At 34.1% G+C, this 21,585-nt stretch overlaps 1 protein-coding gene across 1 annotated transcript in view; it reads right to left on the bottom strand.

Moving 5' to 3' along the window:
* LOC136034306 (tyrosine-protein phosphatase Lar-like) overlaps positions 1 to 21,585 on the bottom strand; it is a gene marked incomplete in the record, with an annotated part of 449,438 nt that overhangs the window by 21,322 nt on the left and 406,531 nt on the right. Inside the window, 7 exon segments of the mRNA XM_065715442.1 lie at positions 1,816 to 1,985; positions 3,924 to 4,201; positions 6,391 to 6,529; positions 9,066 to 9,242; positions 11,170 to 11,299; positions 12,585 to 12,958; positions 15,533 to 15,742. Of these exon segments, the coding sequence (XP_065571514.1) occupies positions 1,816 to 1,985; positions 3,924 to 4,201; positions 6,391 to 6,529; positions 9,066 to 9,242; positions 11,170 to 11,299; positions 12,585 to 12,958; positions 15,533 to 15,742 (1,478 nt within the window).

Genomic DNA, 21,585 nt, shown 5'->3' with positions numbered 1-21,585 from the left:
TCCCCCCTATCCGAGCAAAAATCCTGCATACGCCCTTGGGTAGGAGAGACCATAACTATTGTTGAATTTATAGAAAATTAATTTCAAAATAAAAAACATTTATGAAAATAATAGTAGATATAGGAAGCAATGTACCGAAACCTTGATTTGAGCTTTCTTATTTATTTTTCATATTTCATTATTGTTTTTTTTTGTCTTTTTTATTATTTTTCATTGACATAAATACAAGTTTGGTTCTGCATAACTGTGTAAAACTTCGGGGAACCTTAATCACGGATGTTTAGTCTTCATTTACAAGTGGTATTAGAATTCAGCTGAAACTCGGTTTAGTTGAGAAATCAGAATAAAATAAGTTTCAAACAGCATGCTGTATATTATCAATGTCACGGATTAAACATCGTAACTGACACTGAAATAAATGAGATAATCACACATAACTGAGATAATTTTAGATAATATTACGCTGGTTTCATAATCCTTAGTCTAAGAGGGCAAGGGTTCGATTCTTTGTGTACCCAATTATTTAGTTTGGGACGGGGTAAGTGACGCGACTCTGTAAACTCAGCCAGAGTCAATCAAGCTCTAAATGGGTACCTGGAGAAATCTGGGGAAGGTAAACATCAAGGGTGTGCGAAAGCACAGGATGGTTGGGCCCCAACCCCCCATTGCACTTCCTGGCTGAAGGGCCAAGTAACGGAAATCTGCACCGCCGGTAGGGACTGTAAAGTCTAATGCCGTATTGTTTACCTTTTTTTTACTGAGATAATTCCCAAAAACTATTTGCTAAGCTGTTCTCAAATGGAAGATCAGCAGTGCACTATAGATCAGGAGGAGGCGATCAAATATATATTGCCTTCCTTTTGTAACTTCAAACTCCAACCGTCCCTCCTCTCATTAACATTGCATTTCAAAAGTATTAAAAGAAATCCATAAAATTAAGCTTCAAATGCCACCTTCTCTTAACTCTACTTTAAAAAGCATCTTTAATTTCAAATACTATTTTCACTTTAAACAGCCAAATAGTGGTTTCGTATACTTGTACAAAAATAATTTCGCCTATAAAATTATGCTCGCTTCAAAAACAGTTCCAAAGAGGGCAGACGGAGACAAAATACACTAGCAAGACAAAAGCCACTTATTTCATTGTTCTATTTATTTAAGTTTCCAATGGACTAGTTTTTGTTTAAGTTATAAAGTGCGGGTTCAATCATTTAAATACAAAATTGTATATTGTTTTTGTACGTATTTTTTCCCCTTAAATTTTTAAAAATGTTTTACATTCACACAATTTAAAAGGAAAACAAGGCCTTTTGTTTTCTTAAATTTCATTTCGTTGTTTTTTCTTTATTTATTGTTTTGTGCCATTTTATTCGGCACACCCATCGTTATTTAGTACACCATTGTTTTTCTGTTTATCACTGGCGAGATAAGCCCTCAGATGTAGAGTAAAAACTATTCAGCTTTTCAAATGATTTTATACATCGTTTATTTCCAAAAATTCTCGTTTTGCCATGATTTTTGAGCATGTAAAGGATGAGCGTGTCTAAAATACACCTTTTTGTCTCTTCTCCATCCACCATTTGTCTACCGTTTGTTCTAATAAACAACACATTTCTCTTCTTTTTAATTCTCCTGTTTATATAACTGTGATAGTCTTCTTAAATTTCTCAATTTTTCCTCTTTATATATTATTAGCCCTTTCCTTTCGTGATAATCCTTTTTATACAGCAGATCTTCTCATTATAACTGTACTCTGAGAATTTTTCACTCATGAAAATTTCCTTGAAAAAATAAGACAAATCTAAAAAGGCCTACCTGCAATGAACAGTGATAGGACCTTCTTGGCCAAACTGTTCTTTTGTTTTATGTACTTGTCCAATGAATTCGATGAAGCCTTCAGCTGATTTCGGACAGCCTTCCTCTGGCCAGTCTGTAAACTGGAACTGTCTTACTGTCCTTGATTGACCATCTCTAGCATCTGTCACCTAAAAGAACCAGCTTCATAAACATTAAGGCATGGACTAGTGCTTCTCAAGCTATGAACCTTGCCATGATACGGGGCCACATATATTGTACTACCGAGCCGCAAGTCTCAAAATTTAATAAGAGAAACTACAAAAAAAGGAGAAAAAATTGAAGTCTTACAATTTCGAATTCATTCTTAAGCAAATATAAATGACAATATTTGAGATGTGGTCCAAATTGAACGAAATTGTACAAACCAGTGAAAAAAAAAAAAAAAAAAAAAAAAAAAAAAAAAAAAAAAAAAAAAAAAAAAAAAAAAACACTTAGAAGAAAACGAGGATAAATCCAGCCAGTGAAAATTAAACTAGAAAAAAATTTCACATACTGGAAATATCGTTGGTTTTTACTTCTTTACGAGCGTTTTTTCTCCACTTGTCATATCTACCAAGAGTGGTCTCAGATGTTTTTAAAATCGTACAAAGCAATGGTCCCCAAAGAGATGAATCGCACAGCACAATAAAGTTTTAAAGAAAGAACGGAGAGGATGGTACCCCCTTTTTGACAAAGGCTGTTAGAAAAGGAGAGAATAGGTTTAACCTATTCTTATATTTAGATTAATAATCAAAAAACCAATAAGAAGCAACTTCATAAACAATTTATAAACAACTGGTACAAATCTAACATTTCTTATGTTCTCTATTACCGTAAACATATATAGGTCCCTTACAACATAAGGACATTTGAAGACACTCGGTGAGAAGCGGAAGATACGTTAGCCCACATTAACTAAGACCAGACTAGTCCAACTGTCATGCTTGATATAACATCTGTTAAGCATGGTTCAGACTTTTCTGACTAGAAGACAGGGTCTTTTTCTCCCTATTTTATTTATGTTTGCAAAAGTTGCTCGTTCCTTCTGTATATCTGAATTACTGACTGTGACTCGAGTAACATAACAGCAAATCGCAGCTATTTTGCATTAATTTTGTAACTTTCATACAAGGAAGTTATATCTCGCGGTATCCCATTGTACAATAAAACAATTTTGTAATCAAAAGCTCATATTCATAACTATTTCAACAGCTAACGCAAAGGGAATCCCAAAAATAATTTGTCGGGTACCACTTTTCCTTAAAAATAAGCTGATTTTGGGTTTAAAATGATGCAAGTACCTAGCTTTTTACTAAAAAAAAAAATAAAAAAATATTGCCCACACATCCCTGCAATGCTTTAGTATATTTAATTATACTTTAAAAAACCGATTTTTAACCAAGAACTTTTATTGTAAGCGTTTTTTGGGTTATATTTATTATTTTCTTTGTTGAAGAAGGCCCTTAGATATAAGGCCGAAACATCCAAATAGGTTTTGTTCACTCACTGTCTTGGAAAAAAAAAGTTCTGTTTATTCTATCTTCTGTATTTGTATTATGGAAAGGCAATGTGGTCTTCGTCATTATTTAGCTCTTTACTTGTCTTTGAAAAGCTTATTCTATTGAACAGTTTTTCTTTAATTTAATCTTAAAAAAACAGCCGAAATAAGGAAAATCTGCAAATATTGTCTGGTAACACTTTTCCTTAAAATATGATTAACACAATATTGAAATATATATATATATATATATATATATATATATATATATATATATATATATATATATATATATATATATATATATATATATATATATATATATATATATATATATATATATATATATATATATATATATATATATATATATATATAGAAACTTACTATATTCAAAGTCGTAAAAAAAACTACACCCTCTAGTTTGGCTGATTCAGAAGACGTTGCTTTGAAAATTGTAAATGCCACCAAATAGTACTTCGCTGAAATTCAGAGCTTAACGTATGCTACATTGAAGTAAGAAGGCTGCCTAGTTGCTGACTCAAGAGCCCTGTTCGTAACATAAAAAATTGAGGGAGAAGTGAAATACCTTAAATTCCCTGAGTATATACTGCGGCATATTGTACTCTGCAACCGGTTCAACAACATAGCACATGTAGCGAATTGATCGATCATTTGGCCAGTATTGATGGCATTTTTCTTGACCCATTTCACGAAGTTTTGTTAGCATCACAATAATGGTTGAGTTGTGCTCCCATAGCATGCGCCAAAAGTCTTCTGTGGTTTCTGGCAAAGGTCCTTGGGTGGCAATATATGCCCCTCGCCATCGATAGCCATCAATAATACTGGCATTTATGTAATCACTCCCTGTAAACAAAAAACAACGCATAGATAAAAAAACTAAAAGAAAAGAAGAAAATATTTCCCCTCAAAGTTTTAAAAACAATATTAGTGAAGTTGCAATATAAAAATAAAAAATAAAAAAAGTTGCAATATTCCATAAAAAATACACAAAAAAAAACTAAGAGAAAATAAGAAAATAATACCCCCGAAATTTTAGAAAATTTCGAAATTTTCGCCATCGATAGCCATCGTTTATGTAACGCCTTTTAGATTTAAATGAAAAAGTGATACGCATGTTAATAAAACCACCGTTCTTTTGGTTTCACGTCGGTTTTTTAAGAGAATATGCAATTCGAAGAGACAAAACGTATTTGGACCTGACATTAATAAAACTACAAATTTTCAAAACATCAAAAAAACGTTATATCTTGTCATCAACACAGGTTTGTCTTCGGTTAGGGAGCTCTTAGGACCCAGATGGAAAGATTTCTTTGAACGAAAAGCTTTACCTAAGAAAGAACTAAACAGAACAATTATAGAGTAACAATAAATATTATGAAGGATCAAACAATAGACATTTTTTCAGAAGCAATATTAAAAAAAAAAAAAAAAAAAAAAAAAAAAAAAAAAAAAAAAAAAAAAAAAAAAAAAAAAACAGTAATGCTCAGTAGTCCCAGAGGTTTTCCTTACGATCTTATTTTCTCAATGGCACGTGATTAAGTATATACGAAATATAAAATATGATATTGACAACTTTTTTAGCACGTGGAGTGAAGTCATGATGAATTAACAGCCTTTCTCCGATAAAAATGTTCCAGAATAATTATGTTTTACTTAAACTTATTATTCGTTTTAATTTTTCGTTTTTTTTTTTTAATTAGCAATTCGGAGGACGTTGGTTTATCTTTTAATTTTTTTTTCTTAGGACTTCCTTTCTACGGTACTGAGATCATATTTTTCCTTCGCTAGTATCGGCCGCATCTCGTTCTTTTATTTAAGAACCTTAGTTCACTTCTGGATCTGTTTTATTACGCTATGGACCTTCTTTAAATCCATCAGTAAAATGAAAATACATGGATGCATAAATAACGAGCACGATTTTTTTTTTAAATCAACTAAAAATACCCACATGTTACTTACTTTTAAAAAGTAATTCTACCATCAGCTAGAACGTCTGATTTCTGTTTTTCTCTCTCTTCTTTTTGTTTCATGGAATTTACAAATTTAGTGAAAAAACAAGGTTTGTTTCCTGTTATAATCTAATCTAGATACTTTAATAAAAAAAAGGCATTAAACTCTGCAGTCTAAATTTGCAGTGATCGTCTCCGCTTCATCACCCTTTGGGCAGAAAGCGCAATAAGAGGACAGGGAGGTTGCCGACCATCCTATGCTTTTGTATACCCTTCCTGTAGCCTCCAGTGTGCTGCTACAGCTCGGTTCGAACTCTAGCTCCCGTATTACTAAGTTGTGATCAAGTAAACTACGGCATCACAGGACAGATTGTTTAACAACGGAACTTATCAATTCTAAATATAAGATTTCTTCAGTTTCTTTTTTTCTGCATTGTATCTTCTTATTCTTGATAAAGTAGGAGGTTCAACAACAACGAAATTTAGTTCATCCCATTTGCGATCTGATTGCAACACTGGTACCTAATTACGAGGCATTCCCAGCAAACATTAAAAATAACGAGGAGGAATCTAATTAATTACTATATTCTCTAGTATCTCATTTAACACTTTGAATATAAATTTCTTACCTCGAGGAGGAAGAGGCAAGATTTTTAAACTGCGTTTAATTTTTCAGGGAATTTTAAAGCAAAAATGTCTGAGGACTCAAGTTTCCTCGCATAGAGATTGGAAATGAAAATAGACATGTTTCATCAGCTAAGAAGGAATACATAAATGAGGGAACAGAGATAAAAATGTGATACTCCCCTAAAAACTTCATAAATTTGGAATAACCAAAAGAAAAGTCTTCTTATGGTGAAATTTCCTAATCCAGAAACAACCGAAAGACAGATCTTAGGAAAAGGCGATTTTCAGATATGAGTGGGCCTTAGATGAGCCAAGGGACAAGAATATTTTCATTTTAATGTCTTTGGTAATTTCATAAAGTAAAAAAAAAATGCTAACCTAAGCACTATTTAATTGAATCTATAAAACCACATTTCACTCGTTCATTTAAATGAAAAACGGGGGAACAATACATACCTTCGACACTCCTGAGGGGTTGCAAACAAACACGTGTGTTCTCATACGGTAGAATATTGATAAGCCTATTCTTCGTTTTATTTACAGGCAAAGTGGCACTGTGAAATTTTGCGTTTGGTAGTTTATAATTAGCCAGTTTCTGGAAAAAATTATTATCATTAAAGAAAAATTCCTATTATGAAAAAACAACGATTGAAACAGTCACCAACAAGCATAATAAACAAATAAAACAAAAAAATAAAGCAAATGACAGCTACAAATAAAGACTAAATGAACTAATTTAAGATAATTTAGTTCATAATTAACCATTTCAGATAAAAAAATAACTATTATAAACAGTCCCTGCTATAATAATAAACGGTATGAAAGAAAAATTTTCCCCCGTGTCAGGGGGCTTAAAATATAAAAAAACAATACTTTTCAGGCCACTATTTTTCAACTTTTCCGTGAGTTCATTCGAACCAATTCCAAGCGAGGCCTTCTTTGTACAAGTATTAAAGACACGGTTATATACTTGGTTCGAATAATAGATGTACACAAAAATATAACCTATATCTGCAGAACAAGTCTTCATTATGCTATTTTGAATCTATGAATAAATTCATTTAAATTGTAAAGGAATTACAAAACAGAAATTGCATCATTATCTTATACAAGACTCAATGGCCTTGTAAAACCGAAAGAAAAGAACAAGTTGTATGACTTCCATTTTTTACGATATTTATCGACATGTACTACTAAAAAGCGCGACAAAATAAACATATAAGCTCAACAACAAAGAAAAAAAAAAGAATGAAAGAAGGAGGAAAAAATGCCTTAAATTTATGAATGGTGCCATATACTCGCACCATTCATATGTTTCTTACAAAATGAACGAATAGACAGCCAAAATAGATAACACAATTTAGGAAAAGTTTTAGCACAGTAATTTCTATTAAGTCATGTAGTTCACGGAATTAAAGAACAAATGGACCTTGAAAGATATTGTAATCTAATTTAAATTATATTTTCAAAGTTAAAATGAATATCTGAAACTATCTAGTATCAAAAAAATATAAAATATAATGGATATAAAAATCTATAAATATAAAAATAAGTTGTCTGTGTGTGTGTGTGTGTGTGTCGAGTGACGTCATGTTTGTGTGTCGACTGACGTCATGTTTGTCGACTGACGTCATTATAAGGATTGAGCTGTATGCGTCATGAAGTTGTTTGTCGACTGACGTCATGTTTGTCAACTGATGAAATTATATACCGGGACATCGGGACACAAATGACGACCGGGACACGGAATATAAATGACGACCGGGAACCTCAAAGAGAAATTACAGACTGGGACACCCGGACACAAATCACGACCGGGACACAGGGAATATAAATGACAACCGGGACATAGGGACACAACTACAACGGGGACGCCGGGGGCACAGGCGGGATATATAAATGACGACCGGGACACAGGGATTGTTCGAATAGAAATTACAGATCGGGACACAAATGACGACCGGGACACCGGGACACAAATGACGACCGGGACACAGGGAATATAAATGACGACCGGGAAACAGGGACACATCATTAGAATAATGAGGTATAGATCTGAATACGGATTGTTTTTCCCATGGACAATTATATGTTGCATGTTCAAGAGTCAGTAAACCTGACAGTCTATTTATATGCACAGACAATGGGACAGCGAAGAATGTTGTATATTCGCATGTTTTACGTAGTTAAAAACATATATATATATATCTATCTCTATTCACAGGTGGGACACAGGGACACAACTACAATGGCGCGTAACGACTTACGCGCGCGGGGGGGCTTGGGGGGCGCGAAGCGCCCCACCAGCTAGTATAAAATATAATATAATAAATATAATATAATAATAAATATAATAAATATAAAATATGAAATAAAAAAATAGAATATGAAAAGTCAACCCTATCATAAAGTAAAAGAAAAAAAAAAAAAAAAAGAAAGAATCTCCTTGGTGGAGGGAATACCATTTATCCATAATCCAAATTTGGCGATTAAAAATGTTTTCGCCTTAAATCCAAAATAATTAATTCAAAATTAATGATGAGTCATTTAAATTAATTATTATTTAAAAGTTATTTATTAAAGAGAATAAAGAACTGAAATTGGGATTTAGAACTGCTCAGTAGTTTATGTCATTCCAGTTAATTGTTTATTCAGCAAAATAAATAGTATTATACGATCTAGAAATTTTGAAAAGAAATACTAGCTTAAAAAAGATCATAGAGTTTTTTGTCGTGATCTCTTATGGTACTAAAATGTAATGATCATTACAGAAAAATATACAGTTATATTACATTTTATGTCATTAATAACTATACTGATGATAGTATTGATCCGTAGTGTATCAATAAGTAATTGTCTTAATATTGATGATACGTATTGATAATAGAATTGATGATATATCTTTAGTAAGTAAACAAATACCCTAACAAGCCACGTAAAACAACTATAAGTAAGTAGTTGCTTTAGCTGCACTTAATTCTGCCTATGATACTTCAGCAGTTTGATTTATTTTGCTATATATTTTACATTGTGAAGCAATTAATTTCTAGATCTAAGTCTAGCAAGCACACAGAAATGAAACTCATTAAGGCTTTGACAAAAGAAAAAAAAAGAGGAAAACAAATATTTACCCTAAATTCTAGTTTGAGTCCGGTCATTAGAGTAAGAGTACCAGTGCCACTGCTAGGGTCCAAGTTCCGTGTCAGTGACTGAACATGATTATGTAAATTCTTGATATGAACTTCAGTATTACCGGATTGAATAGCTTCTAAAATGGCATCATGAATAAAGATATATTGGTCCTCTGTCTGTAAATGAAAAGAAAACAAATTCAATAGCTTTACTCGGTTAGCCCCACGATTTACCGCAATTCAATCGTTTTCTTTTCTTCACGATTTCACCGTACTACCGATTTCAATCGGTAAACCCACTATTACTACATTAGATCTCATTTTCACCATGATTAATCACAATTTAAACATTGTTACCCAAACTCACCAGAATACAGATCTTATTCAATAGAAATAACCAAGCAAATCAGAAGAGTTCATTACTCCCCTCCCACAAAAACAGATAATTTTTCTTGAGAAGATCGGGGTATATTACCAGGTTGAACAGCTCCTGAAATAACATCATCAACCAGTGATTATTCATAATCCATTTGTAAATAAAAGTACAATAAAATCAACATCGAATCCCAGTTAATTGTAAGACACAAGCGCAAAAGACATAAGCAAAACTAAATAAAGATCACTTTATTAAAAACTATAAAAACAATAACCAAATTAGCTTAAATATAAACGACAATTTTCCTAAACATATAAAAAAACTTCCCTAAACATAAAAGAGATATCCCTGGGGGAATTTTAATAAATGATAAAAAAAAATCCAACATATTTACACACATGGTCATTTTTGAGGTTCCAGCCCTGATGCTTTTCTTTTTCAGATAAATGACCTGTTTTCGTTTCCGGAATTACATTTGCTTGGATTTGCCTTTAGTATAATTTTCAATGATAAGTTAAAACCTTAAAGAGCTTTCAAGCTGAATTCTACTTTTGTCTTCCTGATCTGGGTCATTGAAAGGTAATATTATTCAAAAAAAGCCAGGGATTTGAACGTTAATTTAGAGGATTTGCCAAGGCCAATATAAGGTCCACCCATAAAGAATGTGCTTGGTATACAAGAGGTGTCTTTAATTTAAGTCTCTTCCGAGTTTATTGAGGTATGTTTTGTTATGGCGTCGAAAGAATACAGGTGAGTTATTTCCTACAACAGTGTTAGATTATTTTTCCAGGAACCCAGGCAGTGTAGGATAAAAGTTCGTGAGAAATACCGTCATTAGTATATCGACAGGAAGGAAACTACAACTTAAGAATTCAATTTTCATCTAGCGACGAGTTAATTCCTACTACGACAAAAGAAAATAAAAATAAAAAGGAGAATAGAAATATCAAACGGAAGCACAATAAAAAATGTAGTCAAAGATGATGGACACTTGAGTCCAAGTGTCCATCAACTTTGATGATGATTGACACATTCTTATTTTGTTATTTTTTTTTATTCTCAAGTTGACACTTGAGTCCAAGTGTCCATCATTTTTGATGATGATAGACACATTCTTATTTTGTTATTTTTTTTATTCTTAAGTTCTTAACTTTATTAAAATTCTTCTCTGGGACACAATAAAAATATATTTTTCTTCTTTATAGTTAAATCCTCCTCCCCTAAAGAAGTTTGACCGGTCCCAAAATGAAAATCTGGCATTGCTACTGTTCTCGTCTCCTGTATGGAGCTGGAAGTTAGCGCGGAAGTTAGAGCTGGAAGCTAGCTTAGCACGGTTGGGGAATTTTTCGTTGGAAGGGGGTTTCCCCGCGACGAAGAATTCCCTGGCAGGATAATTTTTTAGAGGGAGGGGATGGAGCAATTAGCCAGACACATTCCCAAGCATTGCTCTTCCTCAAAGAATCAAATAAACGGTTAACATTTTTAAATCACACAACATCTTGACAGAACATGTACTGAGATTTCAACTAGAAATTGACATTTTCTAGTTTATTATGGTGTTTTTCTCGAGTAATGAGGGTTCTGTATGCCCTAAGCCCTTCCATTGGCTATGTCATTGGCCTGTGAAGAAACTAATGTAACTTCCAGCAAAGAAAAAAACTCGAATTAGTTTTAATATTTAAAAAAATACTTTTGATATTTCTAAATAAATGAAGAAGATAATAATACCTGAACCATATAATTTCTTTGTGCTCTGAGACAGGTTACGTGACCATAAATATCTACAGTGTTTTCATGTTTCATTCTCTCCAATGTAGAATCTATCACAGCAAAACATCCAGTCCGTCCAACGCCAGCACTGTCAATAAATATGATGTTATTAACAAGAAAGCATAGTAAGTCAATATAAAATAAACAAAACGTAAAAACAATCCAATCAACAACCCCCCACCTCCTTCCAAAGATGAACAAATACATCAGCAAGAAGATCTTTTTTAAATCAACCAAAATAAGGTAAAAATCAGTCAAATCTTTTAGTGCCACTGTTTGACGGATTATTATTATTTTGCTTTTTATCAAGTGGCCATACGCATTGTATGTAAGACCTATTTTTCGATTTATCTTATTGTCTCATTTTATATCTTAATTTATACTAATTGGCTTTTCACTATTTTGGCTTTACACAACAATCTGGTATTTCCATAAAAGTTTCCAAGCGATGTTTTCTTATTAAAATTTCTATATTTTAATATTTCAGTTTTGTTTTTGTTTCCTTATTTATTTGTTTTCTTATTTATTCCTACTTAATTTCTTTATTTCCTTATTTCCTTTCCTTGTTTATTCAATTTTATTTCACATTATTCCACTACATATTTTGCGGAAAAAAGGTAAAAAAAGTGCTTTAAGTCTTGTAGTTCATTTTCGTGAACCATGATCACTTTTTAATACCTTGACGTAGACTTAAACAGAGGATTTTGTAAGGCAAAAACATAAATCGGTTTTTCTATACCAATTTTCAAATTATATTATTTTTTATCTTATAACTTTTTATTTCAAATTTTATGTTTCTACTTTTTCTATATCAGGGGCAAGTGCCGCAAAATCGATTTGATATTTTTGTAGCTACAGGTTGTAAATGCTACAAGGCCCAAGGCCATACAAATATTCCCAAAAATGAGAAATTTTCATGGTATATTTCAAAATCATTATTATGATCAGTTGCCTTTAATATCTATGATATTTTAAGTAATACTTACTATTCACATAACTACAGGCCTTGATACAGATTTTTGTATCTACCAGATATGGGATTCTGTCACTAAGCAGAAGCACTGTCAATAAACAAGATGTTATTAACAAGAAAGCATGGTAAGTCAATATAAAATCAACAAAACACAAAAACAATCCAATCAACAACCTCCCGCCTCTTTCCAGAGACGAACAAATACATCAGCACGAAGATCTCTTTTTTTTTTAAATCAACCAAAATAAGGTAAAAATCAGTCGAATCTTTTTGTGTCACTAACTGGGGTTAAGGTTTGTCACTAAGCAGAAGGCCGTGAGCTCGAACTCCACAGATGACAATTTTTGCCAGAGATTTTATTTTATCACTACCTTTAGTAAGATATGTTGAACAATCTTACCTGCAATGTATAACAAGAGGCCCAGCATCAACTGGATTAACAGCACGAATTCTTTTCAAAAACATAAGGAATGGAGCTGGGTGGTCAGGTACCCCATGATCAGGCCAGGCTGTAAACTGTAGCTGTCGAACTTCTCTATGCTCCGATGTCCCGAGTCTGTGGAGCTGAAATGTTCTCACACAATAAGTTGCCAGTTCTTGAACGTCCAGTAGGGTAACAGATACAACACCATAGGTATCAGACCCTCTTGATGGCCAATATTGATCACACTTAATTCGAGCACGCTCTTCTAGCCGTGTCATCATTACTATGGTCATTGAACGTTGTTCCCAAACCATACGCCAAAAGTCTGCAAAAGTCTCTGGCAAAGGTCCCTGTAAAAATACATTTACCGTAAAAAAAAAAAAAAAAAAAACACAAAAAAAGCATAAATGAAAACAGTTAGTAAATATTGACATATCCAAAATGAAAGGAAAAAAGTGACCCAGGTTAATTCTATACAGCAAGAAGGGTGATTGCGCAAGAAAAGAGACTACCATCAATAAGCTTCTTACACAAACTCTCTTTCGATAACCTTGTCAAGCCTCTTCCAAATTGACAGCTGTCTCTGAGGGACTAGGTCCCTCAAATTATTCTCCCGCCAAAACACTAACAAAATAATAAAGAATTGCGTATTTTGTATTTATCTAGACTCTTTCTGCAGTTGTTTATTTTTATTATCAGCACTAAGAGAATTAAAAATATATAACATTACTTGGAACAATGTCTTGCAAGGTAAAATTATTAGACTCCTGACTTATCCTTGGTCTACGCTGATCAACTAATAACTGGAATAATAGACAGTCAGGATATTCGAAAGAATTACCTTAAGGGTAGTAAATAATTTTTATTATTATTATTCTTTTTTAGAGGTCCGGCCATTTGCAATAGTGTAGTCTAAATGTTGTTTCCTAGTAAAACACAGATGATATAGAACATATCTAATTTGGTCGTCTTTACTAATACTGCTACAAAGTACATTACTACTTAAGTATAGTGAGCATAAAACCTAATACCTTTGCTTCAACGAGAATTTACTAGAAGAAACTATCAACAGACTGCATTTACAATCATTAGAAATCCCACGTCTGCAACAAAGATTAAGGAGGGGACAGAAAGAAGAAGGGTTTCAAATATTAGTCCTATGCACCCCCCCCAAAAAAAAGAATCTGTGGCCTAAAATTGTGCTTATTTCGTTTCTTGGGCCCCCACAACATCTGTCCAAACCCAATGGTCAGAATTTAGCGAACGAATAAACTTAGTAACTTTGTATCACCTGTAGAATATCTTCGGTACTAAATTCAAGTGTTAACATTACTTCTAATATTACATTTCAAAAAGTAACATAGAAAACTTCAAAGTCATTATATTAATGTGTCATGAAGTTAGACACACGAGAATACAATAAGGAATAAGACAAGATACGCTGGAACGATTTATTCAATCACTTTCCCGTTACCTTATTGCTTCCCACATAAAATTAGGAGTTTCTGTTTTCTTCATCATGTGCTATGCCTCCTTTTTTCAGATACAGAAACTATAAGAATTAGTAGCTTTTGAAACCGGATTAATAGTGCCCTAACTCGGAGACTGAGCACAAATGCTAGTTACTAAAAAAACTGTACGGTTAAGGGGATTCGATACCTTGAAGGATCACCCTATTTTGTCTATTATAAACTTAATTTTGTATAGCTAATCTATTTAGAATTCATTGGGCGTTCTTGTCATAACTTATAGAGCTCGAATAAAAGATCCGACTAAACGATAGGAAACTAAAAGCCGACACCCAATTTCTCACAAATCTTAAAAAAAAAACTTACCTACTCTCGCTTTGTGACGGAGATAAAAATATTTGGTTTTAATGAAACTTAAATCGTTAGACAGTGTAAACTTTCCTTTTTCGATTAAATGGAGAATAATGTTTTTTTAAAGTTTAAGAAAGAGTAGTCCCTAAAAATATCCTAGCAGATATACTAGGACAACGCTAAAAATCAGCTAAAAAATATCATTTAAACAATTTGTCAGCGTTGGGAGTTCCCTGTGGTGCTACCTACTTTGATTGAAAAACATGCCGACACAGGGGACGTAAAACTGTATTGTCTTTTCAATCAAGCTTCATAGTCAAGCCACAGGTTCTAAATAGCTTTCGATGGCGGCTAGTCCCATGGAAAAATTCACTAGTGAGCCCTTTGTCTTTGAAATGCCAGCCAGCACTGAGGCTGGCAAAAATGATTTTAAGGTATCGACTTCCCTTAAAACAAACAAAAACTCAAACCATACTTTCAGATTTCCCACTTTTACGTAAAATTTTTGCCGTAACTACTGTGGCCATTGCACCAAACAAAATAGAATGGAAGAATTGGAATTACCAATAATACTTAAAAATATGCATAAATAAAGAAAGAAAAGGTAGACAGAGAATAAAAGACTGATGTGACAAAAATAGGCTGATCATGAAGGATCCTTAACTGACCCAATGGTAATTAATGAATTTTGAAAAAAATAAAATAAATGAAAATTCTGCCCTCCTGTAAAATTTAAGCTGTATAACATACCACCATTGAAAGTGTCACAGCCTGGTATTAAACAGCATATGGTAAAAAAAAAAGAGAAACACTTTAAATTGAGACAAAGACCACGCTGCCTTTTAAATATCGACAAAGACCACTTTTTAGTGATATTACCAGAAATAGCATTACAAACATGCTCTTGAATTTGTTTTTTTCCTCGATGAATTAGCTTGTTCCGTGTTGTTTTTTTCTGTCCTGGTTGAACTTCCTTGAAGCAATGATTTTAGGACTGTTTTTATTTTAATTAAAACATATTTAATTTAATTAAAGCATGAATTTAATATAATTAAAATTCATTTAATTGATTTAAGTAAAAGGTGAGAGACAATAGAGCAATACCTGAGTGGCAATATATGCATTTCTCTTTCTATAGCCATCACAGTAGTTGGCATTGATATAGTCACTGCCAGGAACACCAGGTACGGGTTCAAGAACAAGTCGTGAATGATCATAGGCTATTACATTGGCATAGCGATTCTTTGGCCGATTTACATCCAAATTTGAATGTTCCCAAGTGAACTGTTGACCAGTTTCTATTGATTCGTATTCCTGAAAATTCAAAATAGAAATGACAAAATATAACCTAGAATACCAATAAATAGCCCAGTTGTTTCTTCTTTTTTTTTTAAGCCACTGAGCACCCTTTTCTTGGGTTTTCGTGTTAAAAATAGCAAGTTCTACGTTAGGCAATAGTCCTAAATCAAAATACATTCAACACAAGATTATAATTCGAATGCCATTTTGTCGTCGGCCCTACTCTGTCAATTACTGACATCTAAGCCATCGCTTGATGTCCCTATTGTCGCTGCTCGAAGCATTGTATATCAGCTTTCGATACAACTCTGAAGCTCATCAGCAATTATTCAGAACTTGGTTTTTGCGAGGAATGCGTCTCAATTTTAGACGGTCGTAGGGATAGGGATCCAATTTTTAACCATACGCAAAAAATAGTGTTTCATAAATCTTCTCGGAAAAAATTAAGCTATAAACTTCATCTATAAACTAGAAATATCTCATCTGTGAGATTTCCCTCGCTAATGTTTGTCCAGGGGATACAAGCCCCTTGCAGGGCTTTGGATTTTAAGAACAAAGTAATTTCAAGAAATTGGGGCTTTTCAACTAATATTGCAGCAAGCAAGCTAATACTCACGAAAGTTTCGGTTGCATACACCAGTAGCCGTGTTCAGAATAATCGTAACATAAAAAAATGCACATTAAAAAGGGATTACATTTTCATATGGCGTTCAAAGGCTGAACTTTCTCGAATATAGCTAAACATAACCCTTCATGGGCTAAACAGCCACATCTCCCCCAAAAGTTGAAAGCTCTCTTCTGCACACGTGCCTATTCTATGTTTAAATATAACTAATGGCTAAATATAGTTATATAGCTAATGGGTATCATGATAAAATCGAGCAAATATGGTGAAAATCACGTTAGTCTTCAAAAAGCTTATACAGTGTAGCACTGACTGCTGTAATTCAGAGATTTATGCAATTAATTTATTAATTTTAATCCGTTCACAATGCTTTTAAGTTTAATAATCAGGTAAGTTTGACTTGTCTAAAGGCTGAGTCCAGCTCTATCTGGGTTTAGTCCAGGACACCATATCTGAGCCAATTAAAAAACACCTTTCTACGTTTAGCAACCTATCACAGAGTTTGACCCCACCCACAAAGGGCCTGAATTATATACACCAATGGGCTCAAGTCTCTTTTAGGAAATATTGAACACTAGGTTTATGTCTTTAATATTGCTTTAATTATTTTTGACAGCAGTAGCGATGTGAATTCATTTTATATGCTTTTTCTTATTATTACCAAGGGTGATCGTAGTATTTACTAAATACGCTCAGTCACTAGTAAGTCACAAGTCCAAGACATTTGACATGCAGAAATATCACATATCTTGTGAGTATTACTACCTGATTTGCTATTGCTTTTACTGACAACTATTGTGGCCCCGCCCACGAATTTTGATGAAATTTGATCATTTCACCGGATGATGCCAGGTGAAAGACTTGTCTTGAATCCCGTGTTGAATTTCATTTCACGGGCTAGAAATGCAGGTTGTTCAGCTGATAATATTGTAAAAATTGCTTGCGATTTTTTCAAAGGAGATATGTTAATTGAAGCAAAGAAGATTTTGTGGGCTGACGCCTCTATTACTAGGGTAACTGAGCGCCCCAAAGTGACTGATAATGTAAGTGATATGGTTCGAGCCTTTGATCTTTGTGATGAGAAAAAGATCAGCCTACCTCAGTATCTGATTTTCGAGCCAGATCAGGTCCCATGTGTGCCAGGGGAGACAACAGCTACGTTAACTCGAAAGGTTAATGAACTCTACATGGAATTTAAAAGCTTCGCTGAGCACCATAAAGCAAGGTCAGTCGTGCAAACTATTCCTGATATGAAACCTCCCCCACCCGCAAAACCGTCCTATTCAGTTATTGTGAAAAATCCACCAAAAAACTTGAATAATCCTGACGCTCGAAAAGATTTCCTGGATAAAGCTTGTGGGGGTGTCAGTTCAAGCATAGTTGTTTTGAGGCCTAGGAGGGATGCATGGCAAGTAGTTCTGTCGGACAAGGGTGCCGCCAATACTTTGGCAGATGCATTAAGCAAAGTAGACCAATCCATGAATGCTAAAGTGAAGAGTCCTGCCTTTTTCGGTATAGTACGCCGAGTGCCTGAAGGAACATCTAAAAGTGACCTATGTGATCTCGCTAATAACTGTATAGAAGTTGTTCAGTTAGGAAGTACGAGGTCTTTTCGATTAAAGTTTGAGTCACGTGACCACCTAAACTATGCCACTGAGAATCCCCTTGTTATTGGTTACGAGCGTCTACCTATAACTGAGTACAAGTTTTTGCCTACCCAGTGCTACAAATGCCAGTGCTACGGCCATACTGCAAATAACTGTAAAGCTTCCCCGAGATGCTCTAAATGTGCTGGTGACCACCAGAACTCCAAAGAAAACCCGTGTCAACTTGTCATGAAATGTGCTCTCTGTGGCTCCTCCGACCACCCCTGTTATTCGTATAAATGTCCAGAAGCACAGAAACTACTGCTTAAGAAATGAACAGTCAAACAAACACAAGTACAAGTACTTTACAAGATTTTACGTTTCTTAATAATTTGTCACTGTGCAATAATGTTGTTTTTAATTATTACGATGACCAAACTAATCTGTCCACCAACACCTTAGCTAGCCCCGATAGCCCTTTAAACCAAATTAACTGTAAATATCTCGACACTTTTGATTTTGTGAAAAATGTGAAACCTAAGCTAATGGAAGAGACCAAACTTAATGTAATTTGCTTTAATATCAGAAGCATACGGGATAAGTGGGCTAATTTTAAAGATTTAATTTTAACAAATGGTTACTGCCCTTTCGACGTAATTGGAATAACGGAGACGTGGCTTTCAGAAATTGATGATACTAATGAATTTTCCCTCACTGGCTTCAAGCTATTCATATTGAAAGAAATCAAGCAAGTCCTCCTGCGGCATTTTTCTTTACATCCGATCAAGTCTAAAATTCACCAGACTATTCGATTGTGAATTCTTGTTCTCGCAACCTATAAATAATAGATGCATTTATTCAATAATCGTCGACATAAGTGTAGACGAGAATTCTTTTATTTTTTCGTTATTTTATAAACCACCCTCATTTCCGACACCTTTCTTTTGTAATCAGTTTGATGATTTTTCTAGTTTTATTAATTTACCACAAAAGAAGGCAATAGTTTTTGGGGACTTCAATTGTAATTTATTAAATGTTAGCAATAACAATGATAGTGATACCTTCTTTGAAACATTTACCTCAAGTGGTCTTCTTCCCACAATCCTTTTTCCTACTAGAGTTGATCCCATGAGGTCTACCGCTACTTTAATTGATAACATTTTTGTATCCACTTCCCTGGGAAACCACCTGTCCTCCAAAATAATATTTTCTGACCTGTCAGATCACTTTCCAATCTATCTTTCCTTACCCTCCCTATCAGCTACTCAACCCCGTAGAACTAATACCCCTACGTCTAATAGAATATATAATACTGTGAATATGAACCGGTTCACGGATTGTTTGAAATCCTTCGACTGGTCCAAGACTTTGGATTGTCAGGATGTTAATTCAGCCACAAGTAGTTTCACACAGGGATTGAGTGATCTTATTAGTTCAACCTTTCCAGTTCGTAAATCAAACCGAAAAACTACCCATATACGCCCCTGGATGTCAAAAAGCCTGATAATCTCTTCATACCGAAAAAATGACCTATATAAGTTAGCTTGCAAAACCAGTAGCGTTATTGACCTGACTAATTATAAAAAATACAAAACCATATATACCAAACTCATCCGGGAAGCAAAGAAAAATTATTATTATTCAAAAATCACTCACTGCAAAGGGAACTTGCAAAAAATTTGGTCTACAATAAATGAAATCCTTTCAAAAAAAAGGAATTCAAGATCTGTTCCTATTAATCTTAGGGACATCAGTGGCAGATTAATTGACCCAATTTTAGTACCGGATGCTTTTAATAATTATTTCACTAATATTCCAAATGCTAACTCCTGTTCCTTCTCACAGTCAGTACACCCTAGCAAGAATCCCAGATCCATGTTTTTCTCTCCAACTGATCGCAAAGAGGTGCTTCAAGTTATCGTATCTCTCTCTAATAGTAGTACACCTGACTTCTTTGGCATAAGTAATAAGCTTCTTAGGACCGTATCTTCCTATATTTGTGAACCCATTGTGCACATAGCAAACCTGTCTATGACCAATGGAGTCTTCCCAGAAATATTTAAATCAGCAATTGTTATCCCGATTCATAAAAAAGGCGATCCGTCTGAGATAAGCAATTATCGTCCAATCTCACTTCTCCCAGTTATATCTAAGGTGCTCGAGAGAATTATATTCCGACGTCTTTCTCCCTTTGTATTTGGGAATCAGTCATCAGATTCGTTGATTTCTCCTCATCAATATGGCTTCCGTGCCAAATTTTCAACTGCTCATGCACTAATAGACGCCACACAGTTTATACGTTCCCAACTTGACCTTAAAAATACTGTATTGGGCTTATTTCTGGATTTTTCAAAGGCCTTTGACATGGTTGATCACAGTGTTTTATTAAGTAAACTCAATAACCTAGGGATTCGCGGAGTTCCTTTCTCATGGTTCGGCTCTTATCTCTCTGGTAGAGTACAGAGTGTGAGACTGGGCGGGGTGACTTCACATCCCCTACCTGTCCGGAGGGGCGTCCCACAGGGCTCTGTTCTTGGTCCAATACTTTTTCTCCTTTATATTAATGATTTGATTACGGACCTGGGCCCATCAGTGCACCCAGTACTTTTTGCTGACGATAGCAACTTTTTCATCACCGGTCCTAATTTACCATCCGTCGTCACCTCTACTCAAACCCTTCTGAATAGAGTACAGGAGTGGTGTCTCGTTAACTGCATGACCATTAACAGCAAGAAAAGTCAGGTGGTATTATTTCAAACCCCTTACAAAAAAAATGAAGTTCAGCCAGCACTTGGCCTAAAATATTCTACCAATCTCCTCCCGCAGGTCGAAGTTGCCAAGTTTCTTGGTGTCCACATAGACTCCTGCCTATCATTTGCAACACATGTGTCCTATGTTAGAGCCATAATTTTGCGACAGGTAAGTATAATTAATCGTGTGAATTATTTTCTTCCTCTCGATATCCTTGTCACCCTTTATTATTCTTTTATTTACCCATATATCTCATACTGCGGATCTGTATGGGGCAATACTTATCCTTCAGTTACCAATAAATTAAAATCTGCTCAAAACCGTGCCGTCAAAGCAGTTTTTCGGTTGCCACGACTATATCCCACCAAGGACTTGTACTCCGATTTTGGTATTATCCCTTTTGAACAAATCATCAAAAAGTTAAATCTATCCCTTGCATATTCCGCTTACCATAAAAATCTTCCTCCCCACTTATTAACTTATTTTAATAGTAATAATTCTGAAGGCCACTGTCTCCGTTCATCCAACCGTTCCTTCATTGTCCCCAGGTGTATCTCTAGTTCCGCACAGCGATCCCCAATTTATAAATCTATGATTCAATGGAATGTAATACCCTCCAGTGTCGAGCTATCCACAAGTTTTCGGACGCTATATAATAATGTACTAAAATCTTGATATTATATTTCTCTAAATGTTTGTTCAATTTGCTTTAATTACCCTTGTTTTCTCTTTTTTTTTTTCTTTTTTTTTCTTCTCTCTCTTTTTCATTTACAATTTTTTGTTGTTTTGGTCCTTAACAAGTTCGCTTCTAGGATCTTTATTATTATTGTTGTTATGTGTTTTCTTTTCTTTTTGAATAAATTGATTGATAAATAATACAAATGAGTATAAATAAA

The sequence above is a fragment of the Artemia franciscana genome, chromosome 13, assembly GCF_032884065.1.
Source record: "Artemia franciscana chromosome 13, ASM3288406v1, whole genome shotgun sequence".
In the NCBI taxonomy this organism is placed as follows: Eukaryota; Metazoa; Arthropoda; class Branchiopoda; order Anostraca; family Artemiidae; genus Artemia; species Artemia franciscana.
This window is presented reverse-complemented; position numbering and strand designations above follow the sequence as displayed.